The sequence below is a fragment of the Rutidosis leptorrhynchoides genome, chromosome 8 (assembly GCF_046630445.1).
Source record: "Rutidosis leptorrhynchoides isolate AG116_Rl617_1_P2 chromosome 8, CSIRO_AGI_Rlap_v1, whole genome shotgun sequence".
In the NCBI taxonomy this organism is placed as follows: domain Eukaryota; kingdom Viridiplantae; phylum Streptophyta; class Magnoliopsida; order Asterales; family Asteraceae; genus Rutidosis; species Rutidosis leptorrhynchoides.
In genome coordinates, this window is record NC_092340.1 from 163,667,172 (window position 1) to 163,678,743 (window position 11,572).

Genomic DNA, 11,572 nt, shown 5'->3' on the forward strand with positions numbered 1-11,572 from the left:
GTATAAATACATATTAAAACACTACATGTATATACATTTTAACTGAGTCGTTAAGTCATCGTTAGTCGTTACATGTAAGTGTTGTTTTGAAACCTTTAGGTTAACGATCTTGTTAAATGTTGTTAACCCAATGTTTATAATATCAAATGAGATTTTAAATTATTATATTATCATGATATTATCATGTATGAATATCTCTTAATATGATATATATACATTAAATGTCTTTACAACGATAATCGTTACATATATGTCTCGTTTAAAAATCATTAAGTTAGTAGTCTTGTTTTTACATATGTAGTTCATTTTTAATATACTTAATGATATGTTTACTTATCATAGTATCATGTTAACTATATATATATCCATATATATGTCATCATATAGTTTTTACAAGTTTTAACGTTCGTGAATCACCGGTCAACTTGGGTGGTCAATTGTCTATATGAAACATATTTCAATTAATCAAGTCTTAACAAGTTTGATTGCTTAACATGTTGGAAACATTTAATCATGTAAATATCAATCTCAATTAATATATATAAACATGGAAAAGTTCGGGTCACTACAGGCATCTCGTGTGGTAATCGCCCCTCGGGTGAGACTCAAACGCAAAGACTTCCGAAAACCTTTGAGGCCTATGAAATGAGCGGGTAATCACAAGAGAAATATTTTGCAGCACATGGAGTCGAACCACTGATATCCTTTAGACCAGTACTAATCGGGTGTGACATGAGGAGCGTCAGTGAGCAGGAAGCCAAATGACTATTATCTGACGTCAGTGACGGACGTAATGCAACATCAAATTGTGACGGCAAATAGCATTAGTAAAGAACCTAACGGGCTATTACTAATCTATTTATTTTATTTTCAACTTCTAATCATATTTTAACACATCACTCAATATATTTTCGCAAACTCAAATTTAAAACTCACCTTTATTTAACTTCTTTTACTTCACAGTCAAAGAATTACTTTATCTTCAAAAGGTGCAAAATTTGACTACACATCACCGTCAGGTTAAAAGTGGTCTTATGAAAAGTAACAGCCAATACAACGAAACTTTGCGGTTTAAGTATTAACTATTTGATGTGCCTTATTACTTTTATTATCTAAACATAGCACATCATTTTGTTACACATATTTCTCTTTTTAGTCCGTCTATATTGAAATAGTGGTGATATGTACACAATTATTTTTGTTTGTACATAATCAATTATGTTGTAAAGTGTTATACTATACAATATTGTAAAACATAATTGATTGTGTACATAACAAAAATGATCGTATACATATTACTTTTCATATTTAAAAAAAAAAATTAAGTTATTGCAGTACAATGATCACCAACGTTCAACTATAATGAAATTTCATTTCTTGCACAAGTGGTGTTTTCATCAAAGTTAAAACAAAATACTAGTGTAGTAATATTCTTCTTGCACAAGTGATAGCAAGCTTCTTTTTCTCTTTCTATTACATTTAAAAAAACATGCGTCCTTTATACGCGTTTCCTTCATGTGGAAGCTATAACTTTCATCTTCTTTCTCTTTCTATGGAGTACATTCAAATAATTCAAAAACCCAAATAATACGGAGTATACTCTACCACAAAAATATTTACTAGAAATCGCTTCTTTTTCTCATCTCTCATCATAGTTATCGATCTCCCCAGTTTCGTATTTTTGTATACGACTTGTAGGGTTCTTTCAATTATCGATTATCAAGGTTAGTGTTCGAAGTTCAATCTCTTTGTGTGTGTGTGTGTGTGTATAGATATTTTTCTTTCTCTTTTGATTTGTTTCTCCTCAATGGTTTAATGTAAATTTTCATTTAAATTTGTACAGATATTGTTTTAGATCAAAAGGATCGCACAAGTCGTAATGAAAGGTTGTTTAAGCGACAAATGAAGACGATTTCCATGTGTAGGTAACCCATTTGCTCTAATATAATTATCTTACATTTGATTTTCGCTTTTTTTTTCTTCTTCATATATTGTACTTTTGTGATGATCTATCTATTATATATTTGGATCAAACTACTGCATTTTTTCCATGTGTAGGTAACCCTTCTGCATTTTTCTATAATCTAAACACACAACAACTCTATCAGTCACTTACCTGTTTCTGATCTGCTTCTGATCAGCTTCTCTATTGTATTATTTGGTTTCTTGAGAATCTGAGGTAAACAATCAATCAGGAAAAGACCTCCATCATTCAAATTTGTTCAATGGAGATATTTACTTCAAAAAACAAGGTTCATGACTTGGTTGATGAGGTGTTTTCCTGGTCTCTCAGCAAAGTTCTTAATCGAAATCTGTACAAGCAAAAGGTCTGCAAATGTTTCCTCATGTACTAACTTGTTACTCTCCGTATTATATGCATGCAAGACGCTAGTTTCATTTACTTGTTTGTTTACATATTTGGTACTACTTATATACTATATATACCGTTTATATATGTAAGTTAGTGAAAATGGTTTATGGTTACAAACTATTCAATCGCATATATAGTTAGATAGATGAGCACTTTATTCGTTTACCTTTATAATTAGATAATTTATTATTTATATTCACTTTAAAAAATAGGACACCAATCACTTTAAACTCTTTTCATGATGAATGTTACTACCTCCGTCCCATATTAATTGTCCCTAGATAAAAAAAAAACACACATAAAAGTACTGTACTTTCTGTTTACTTTTCAGTTTTACCCTTACATTTTCTTATTTCTTTAATTTCATCCACATACATTAAGGGTATAATCGAACTTAAATTTTTTATTCTTTTCTATTTATGGAAGTGGACAATTAATTTGGGACATCCAAAATGAAATACTGGACAATAAATTAGGTTAGAGACGGAGGTACGTAGTACTATATATGTTTAGTTCATTTTTGCCGGCCACAACTGAAAAACTACCAAAAATTGAACAGGTAGCGGAGATACCGATGACATTTTCATCACTAACCGAGTATAAAATGTCATTTGTATATCCACTTTTCGAGGAGACACATGCGGACTTGCTCTCAAAGATACTAGGAGTCAGCCATTGTCCTAGTGTCGAGATTTTTGAATTGCTTAAGGTTAAAGGCATTAAGTCTCCGAAAGATTTTTATTACACGATCAAGCTTCGTAGATATCAGGGTTCTTATGAACCTCAGTTTGGAGATCTCATTGCTTTAACAGATGTTAAGCCGAAATTTGTTGATGATCTCAACAGGCCAAATAAGTGTTACATCATTGCTATAGTGCAAAGCGTGAAGACCGAGAGTTCATTTTATATGATTTATGTATTATCATCGAAACCACTTATTGAACATGGAGTTGAAGGTGTTATTAAGAATATGGATGTAAAACACTTTGCCGTTCATCTTACAAACTTGGTGACAAACATTCGAATATCGAAAGCTATTCAACTTGAGTTGGAAGGAGACAAGAAGATGCTCCAAAAGTTGATACAACTTGATTCTTCTGTAAGGATGTCATTTTGTATTATTATTAAGCGAAAAAAACTTTTTTATGAGATATTATTAATTATTATATTTAATACTATTTGCATAACAGGATGAAGAAAGTTGTGCTGAATGCTCTATTGATAAAACTAGCGAATGGACTTTTTCGAAGTTGGTGAAAGAAGTTAAAACCTTTCAGCTTGATAGTTCACAAGAAGCTGCTGTTTTAAGCTGCATTGCTTCAAGGAATTGTTCTCATCGGAATACGATAAAGCTAATATGGGGCCCACCGGGGACTGGAAAGACCAAAACCGTTAGTTCGTTAATATATATGTTATTGAAGATGAATTGTAGAACTCTCACTTGTGCCCCTACGAATATTGCAGTTTTAGGAGTTACCAAAATGGTAATGAGCTTAATGATGGATAATATGTTACATGATACTTATGGTTTAGGAGATATACTTCTGTTTGGAAATGGGGAGCGAATGAAGATAAACGATCAAAATGACCTTTCCGATATATTCTTAAATTTCCGTGTTCGGATTCTTGCTGATTGTTTAGCCCCGCTTTCGGGATGGCGAGGTACAAGTGAGTTCATGATATGTTTCCTTAAGGATCCTGGGAATCAATATCTTTCGTACTTAACGGAAAAACAGAAACGTCGTGAAACAGCAGAAAGTGATGATCAAAAAAATGGTAACCAAAAACTGTTGAATGGTGAGGTTTCAAAAGAGCCGCAAAAAGCAGACAAAAAGAGTGTTGAAGAAAATATCATGATTTTTGAGCAGTTTATGTTGAATCGTCTTCGTTCAAATGGACATCATCTTATATCCATTGTTAAAAACTTGTACACACATATGCCGACATCTTTCATTTCAGCAGACATTGCTAAACAAATGATTGAACTCGTCAAATGTCTTAAACTTTTTGAAGAATTACTTGCGCAAACCGTTGATGATAATCTAGAGATGCAAGAAGCGTTGAGTAAATCTGACAGTTTAGATGATTGTAGAAAGTCAAGTATTCAAATACTTGAATATCTTCAAAAGACACTGTGTTTTCCCGAGTTCAAGGAAGATAACGAAATTAAGTCCTTTTGTATGACGAATGCTTGTTTAATATTCTGCACAGCATCAAGCTCCATTAACTTGCATACGAGCATAACTAAACCATTTAAATTTCTTGTGATCGATGAGGCTGCGCAGCTAAAAGAATGTGAAACTTTAATACCTTTTAATCTTGAAGGTCTTCGACATGCGATCCTTGTGGGTGATGAAAGTCAACTTCCCGCCATGGTGCAAAGCAAAGTAATAAACTTTTCTATACATACATGTTATATTTGAGTTGATTTTTCTAACCACATGTTGTTGTTAAGGTGCGTAAATTTATTGTACAATTGAATAACCACCACCAAAAAGCCCTATTTAACCGCTTTGTGCTTTGTACAGTACATTTATGCATGTTAACGATCGTTAGAAAAATCTTATTACAATATATTCGTTTCTATACTTACATTAATTTGTGTGTTAGATTAGTGAGGAGGCTGGATTTGGGAGGAGCTTATTTGAGAGGCTTGTATTATTAGGGTATAAAAAGCATCTTCTTAATGTCCAATATAGAATGCATCCATCGATAATCCGGTTCCCAAACAGGGAATTTTATAACAACCAAATCTTGGATGGTGTGAATGTCAAGAACAGCGCTTATGGAAAGCGTTTTCTTCAAGGAAATATGTACGGATCGTACTCTTTTATTAATGTAACATCTGCCAAGGAGGATTTTAATAAGAATCAGAGCTCGAAAAACCTCATCGAAGTGGCTGTTGCAGCTGAAATAATTGCTAGTCTCTATAAAGGTGCTTCGCCTTTGTTTCTCTTTAGTTATTGTTAGAGAATATTATTGAGATCATATTATTAGATTAGTGTCAGAGATTAATCATATTTGGTAATTAGCTAGTTTCTTAATTTATGCTATGTTAGCCTCTAATCTATATAAGACATCTTGTATTCACTTTATTATCAAATAATTCTATCGATTATATTCTATTCATAAATTCACAATTCTGTCAGTTATCTCCTTTTATATCTGTCTATTAACTATTAATTACTCACACATTTATCTTGTGTTATATTTACAGAAGCTGTTGCAAGCAAAATGAAGGTGAGTGTCGGTTGCATATCACCTTACAAAGCTCAGGTAACGGCAATACAGGAAAAGATTGGCACTAAATACTCGAATTACGAAAATTACTTCTCTGTAAACGTTCGTTCGGTTGATGGCTTTCAAGGGAGTGAGGAAGATGTAATTATTATATCTACCGTAAGATGTAATGAGAAAGGGTCGATTGGTTTTCTTTCAAATCATCAAAGAACAAATGTGGCGTTAACTCGAGCAAGGTAACAACCATACTAATATATTTTTTATTTTTTTCTTTCCCCTTTTTACGTCAAGAACATTCATGTTTTTTCACTTGTCATCATACAGATTTTGCTTGTGGATTTTGGGGAATGGTTCAACTTTGTTAAAAAGTGACTCTATTTGGAAGAAATTAGTTCTTGATACCCAGGATCGTGGCTGTTTCCACAACGTAAATGAAGACGAGAACTTGGTTCAAGCTTCCACGGCTGCTTTGGTGGAATTTTGCCAACTTGATAACTTATTCAGCATGGATTCTTTACTCTTTAGTGAAGCCAAATGGAAGGTATTTTGCAATTTTTATCCCTTGAGGTTTGCGTATGTCTTAAATTATACTACCTCCATTCTATACCCTGCAAACGGGTCAGGTTGGGTAATGGGTCAAAGTGGTTTTGGGTTGAAATGTGCATGGGTCAAACAGGTCAAGTTGGGTAACAGGTCGAAAAGTGTCATAGGTCAAATGGGTCAAACGGGTCAGGTCAGGTCAGGTACGTTGTGACCTATCTTTTGTCTCTTTTTATGAACGAAACGGAAGCAACTCATCATTTAATGTTAAATGACTCTTCGAAGAATCAATTAAGCTAGTATTGTACGATGCGTTATCTAATGTAATTGTGAATACATTTTTTTAAATAGCCCAATCTTTAAAAAATTTAATCATATACTTTGTTAATAGTACCATTGTGTGGAGGGGGTATAACTCGAAAGTTCATCACATTTTTTTCTTATATGTTCTAATGTTCATAACATTTAAGATATGTTATTTAAGATATGTTCGGTAACATCTAATGTTTCATTATTTAAGAAATAAATGACTGAGAGTAATAAATGAGGGAAAATTTGGGGATTTTGATGATATTTAGTAGTCATTTTTAAGTGGGCCATTATTTTTTGGACGGAAGGAGTAATATATAGCACGAATAAAGAAAAGGTTTATTTGATTTTTATGATAGGTGAAATTTAGTGACACCTTCATGGAGAGCATTGAAAGATACACTGACATTGAAATTCGTAAGGAAGTGGTTAGTCTTGTGGGTAAGCTTTCACGTGGTTGGCATAAAGAAGGAGAAAATAAAGTGCAAATAGAAGGAACATCTATGTACCTGGAGGATTACGATGTTACGCAGAACTTGCGATTGATTTGGACGGTTGATGTTGTGGTAGAAGATTCACTTTGCATCCAGGTGCTAAAGATGTGGGATTTTATGCCTTCCAATAAGATTCAAGAACTTGCAAAGATATTAACTGACAAGGTGTATGGTAATTATACCGTAAATATGATAAATCGCTGCAAGGAAAAACTAGTTGATGGGTACAATGATTTGCATTACTTTATATTGAAATGGGATTTATTAATTATGTTTGATTGATGAGGCAAAGTTATGAATTTTTTGAAATTATAAACAGGAATGTAACACTCCCAGTTTCTTGGCCCATGAATTCAGACACTGATGATTACAGTTGGATCTTGTTTAAGCAATTTGCTGCATTGAGTTTGAAGAGCGAGTGTGAAACATCGTCATCAAATCGGCCGTGAGTTTTGGGCTTTTGGCTTATATATCTGATGAGTTATTAATCATTAATATATTTATTATATGCTGAAAAAAATAAATTCTTTCTGCTTGTTTTGTTAGGAGGTTTGGTAATAGGAGTTCCAACAGGTATGGTAATTCAAGATCTCGTGGAAGAGGGAGTAGGTGGTAAAGAAACCAACTGAACTCTACTGTTGTAAGCTGGAATTTTATCATGGAAATATATATTTATCTTAATTATAAAAAATGATGTACCTTGTTTTGCTATGCACAACCATTATGAAACACAGAACCTTTTGAAAGACTGTGATGTTCGATCGCTGAATGATGTTTATTTTCATCTCCATGGCATGTTTATCTTGTGCTAATAGCATAGGTTACTGTTGATTAGAGGTAAACTTCTTTTTCAATTAACAAATAACATAACATTGAATATATATTTAATTATTTATCGTGGAAATTTATAGGTGATATTCATTCACATATCAGTTTTTTATCAATCCACACATAAGTCACTTTACAATAATGGAAGTTCAACTTCCTAGATAAACTTAGGGATATAACTGTAAGTTTTATGACAAAAAGTGTGTATATATCAAAAACTGGTGTGGGTGTATCACCTCTTTTAACATCCCTTAATTGTAAGCAGCTTGTCTTGAGGGATATGGTTAGACATCACATTATCATAATTTGGATGATGGTCGAATGACATCTTTTGGGTATGATATATGGTCTGCAGTTGGCCCTATCAAATTTTGTGACTAGGCGAGATACATATATGATGCTAGACTTGAAAGAGAATATGAAAGTAGCTTCTTTGATTGAAATAGTCAATGTAAATGGCCAATTGAATGGTATAGGAGTTATCCAGAGTTAGGTCTTTTGGGTGACCAAAATAAGCATAAACAAATGAATATAATACTTCAATCAGCATTAGAAAGATTTGAGGACATCTATAAGTACAGTTGAATGGCATCACGTGGTGTGATTCCCTCAACTAAATACAAACGATGCATTCATACTGGCTAGCAATTCAAGGCAGGTTAGTAATGACGCGCAAAAAATACGCTAACATATCGCGCAAGCTTATGATCGCATAGTCTCGCTCGACCATCCCCAAAGACCAGTGGCGCACAATATTTGGCGCGGTTCAGTTACATGGCATCGTGCGTCGAGCATTGCACTATCAGGAGAATGCACGGAATGATTGCAGGGGTCGAATATGACAAAAGACAGTACAAGACACTAAGGACGGAATCTCAGTGATCGTACGAATGGCGGGATGTGCCAAAATAGAACGATATGGAGAGGACCACGTGAGTGCACGATCCATGCGACAGAATAGTACTATTCTGTACCATTCTGTCCCCTCCCCCTTTTCTTGTCGCCTACGTGGCAGAGAAAATGACAGTCACTCTTGCCTATAAATACTGACACCCAACTTCACATTGAGGACATTCAGGATAGAGAGAAAAATTCTAGCCAACTACATCACTCTATATGCGCAATCATAACAAAACGGTTCTCAGGTAACGTTCTTTGAACATTAAACCCTTACACCGTCCAACGAGCCATCATCTCCGGTTAACCCGAATGATGGTGGGTCATGTTTAACTATCCTTTCTGAGATCATCATCTCGTATGAGGGTTATTCACGGTACTCCGGACCGGAGAGTTAAACTCAAAGAACCATTAAATCCTCCTTTATTGTTGATCTCGCATGAACCGAACCCTTTGGACTATTTCATGCTTGATCAGTTAGCTACTCAATATTGAATGCACATATAGGGTCATAATGTTGATCTTAAATGTGCATTTTGTGGGCCGATAGATTTACTACTTCAGCGCCATTATCAAGCATTTTAGGCTGGCTGAGCATCTATTTCTTGTATGTCGCTTCACACTGAGAAGAGGTTGTGTACCTCCAGCAATAACAAGATTGATTAGAAAAGAGCTTTTCATATCAAAGAATTCTTTGATTACAAAGCCTTCTTTCAGATAAGTCGGGACTACTCGAGCTAATGATAGAGGCAAGAACACTTTCCGGCCAAGTCCCGTTGGGAATTTTCCCCATATTGTTATCAATGTCTTCATGTCGCACGACCTCTTAACATTACACCACTGAATCTCCAATCCTTTGCTTGATGTGCAGTGACAGTACCAATATCCACTAATCGTTGTTTCCAGATACGGTCGCCGCTTGACATCTCTTCTAATTCGTCGATACGAGAAGAAAAATTGTTGTGATTGACGGAGCTCTTGGCATTGCTTTTTTTTTTTCTCTCCTTTCTTATCGGGGAGTTCCGACCCTTTAGTTCGAAATTTCTTCGTTCGTACCGAACGACTTGCGGTTAGGAAACCCGATTAGGTGAGCCCAAACAAGACAAGATAACCCAAGTTATCTAACCCACTTCCAACAAACGAAAAATATAGTGATAATCGTAACACAAGCAAGAATGATAAAAACACGGGAATTTAACGTGGTTATATGCAATCGTTTGTGATTGCTTTAGTCCACGGCCAACCAAAGAGTGTTCTTATTGATTAAATTTCGTGGTGGTGAGTTTACAATGAGTTATAATCAGGAACATTTATAGGAGAACAAGAATACATAAGCATGCTTCAAGTAATCATCAACTAGCCATCTTGATCCTCTTTACACCCTTGTATTAGCATGATCACAGCTCTAAAACAAGGTGTAAAGTAGCCCACATGCACCTAAAGTGACAACTTGGACAACCAAATACGGATCCCATGTGCAAAAGTTGATCAACATGCTGACAGCTCACTGCCAGACAACGTGTGCGCCGTGCACACTTAAACGTGTGCGCCGTGCACTCTTGATTCTTCGAGCAAACCTTCTGATCAAGTTTCACCTAGTGCGCGCAGGGTGCGCACCGCGCACCATCATTTTTCTCTGTTTTTGCACTGTTTTGCTCTGTTTCACGCTTACCGAAATCTGCAAAATCCGTGCAAGTGTTTAAACAGTTTTTAGTGACACTTTTTTTTTTTTCCAGCTTTTGTTTAAATGTCTCCACACCTCAACAGGAAGACTCTCATGAGCATTTGTTTTATAAATGCGAGTTTGCCAGTTGTTTGTGGGCTGATATGAAGAATTTAATTGTGTATAAAGGCTTGCATAATGATTTGAAGGAAATTGTTAAAGAAAAGAGAAATAAGACTCTTTATGAAAGTTCAAAGAAATGTGAAGGAGGTTGAAGTTGTTTCAGATTATGTTAGACTCATGTTAGCGAGTCTAAAAGTTAAAAGGTCAAGGAGTGTAATGCTCGTGGCAGATTTATGGGGTTCAATTGGGTTAATATCAGTGGCGGAACCAGGATTTTTGTCACCGAAGCGGAAAAAAAATTAAAACCGTATGAACTTTTTTGGGCAAAATATGGAGGTTTGGGGGGCAAAAAAATGGGTGTTTTTAGTCAGAATATGGAGATTTTTGGACAAAATTTAAATGTGTGGACAAAATTTGAAGGTTTTGGGGCAAAATATATAAGTTTTGGGGGAAAAATTCACCCGGGCCAAAGTCGAAAAATCCCAAATTTTTCCACTAAAATTTCAAAATCAACTGGGGGCTGGCGCCCCACCCTGCCCCACTTAAGTCCGCCCGTGGTTAATGTCACTGCAGGCTGGATGATCATTGATGACATGGTCTATTTTAAGATTCAAATGAATCTTTTAGCGCATGATGAAAGATGAGACAACTTCAAATTAGTTTCGAAGTCGTAATTGGTGTCTGTTAAGTTGTATTTTTATTTGATGTTAGCTGGTCTGCTGCTCTAGCTTGTATTACGTCAGTTTCTATGATAGTAGCTTGAGCATGGCCTGGCCATTTATTAATTTGTATGGTGGTTAATTCGTTAAATAATTTTGTATTAAAAAAAACATCAAAAATTGACTAGGGTTTTCAAAACTTTACTTACCAAGTATATATTATATAATAACTTAATATACGCTCTACGTATTTTTGAAAGATTGATGAATCAAATGTATGTTAATTTTATTGTTGCTGAAGTTCATTTCCTATAATTTTAACTTTTACTTTTATATTAACTAATACGTAATAATTAAAGTATTTAATATACACCAGCGAAGCTTAGTCATATACTCCGTACTATATATATTTACTATTACTATTTACTATTCTTATAACAAATTCCCA

The 11,572-nt window shown here is 34.6% G+C and overlaps 1 protein-coding gene across 4 annotated transcripts; it reads left to right on the forward strand.

The window, feature by feature from the left end:
• The first annotated feature begins 1,562 nt into the window (after positions 1-1,562).
• On the forward strand, positions 1,563-7,786 carry LOC139861594 (uncharacterized). 4 transcript variants are annotated; one of them, XM_071850031.1, is made up of 11 exons: positions 1,563-1,724; positions 1,844-1,925; positions 2,059-2,327; positions 2,931-3,470; positions 3,562-4,758; positions 4,982-5,306; positions 5,589-5,847; positions 5,936-6,152; positions 6,820-7,178; positions 7,274-7,399; positions 7,501-7,786. In XM_071850031.1, the coding sequence occupies exons 3-11, from the start codon at positions 2,226-2,228 to the stop codon at positions 7,568-7,570; spliced, it is 3,195 nt and encodes a 1,064-aa protein (XP_071706132.1). In that variant the 5' UTR covers positions 1,563-1,724; positions 1,844-1,925; positions 2,059-2,225; the 3' UTR covers positions 7,571-7,786. The 4 variants fall into 4 exon arrangements, with proteins under 4 accessions (XP_071706132.1, XP_071706131.1, XP_071706134.1 ...); XM_071850030.1 differs by having other exon boundaries at positions 2,142-2,327; XM_071850033.1 differs by having other exon boundaries at positions 2,172-2,327.
• The last annotated feature ends 3,786 nt before the right edge of the window (positions 7,787-11,572 follow it).

Excerpts from the sequence above, each read along its gene's own strand:
- LOC139861594 (XM_071850031.1), top strand. The coding sequence starts at position 2,226 with ATGGAGATATTTACTTCAAAAAACAAGGTTCATGACTTGGTTGATGAG. Across the intron at positions 5,848-5,935 it reads GTGGCGTTAACTCGAGCAAG|ATTTTGCTTGTGGATTTTGG; the intron begins GTAACAACCATA and ends GTCATCATACAG. Across the intron at positions 6,153-6,819 it reads TTAGTGAAGCCAAATGGAAG|GTGAAATTTAGTGACACCTT; the intron begins GTATTTTGCAAT and ends TTTTTATGATAG.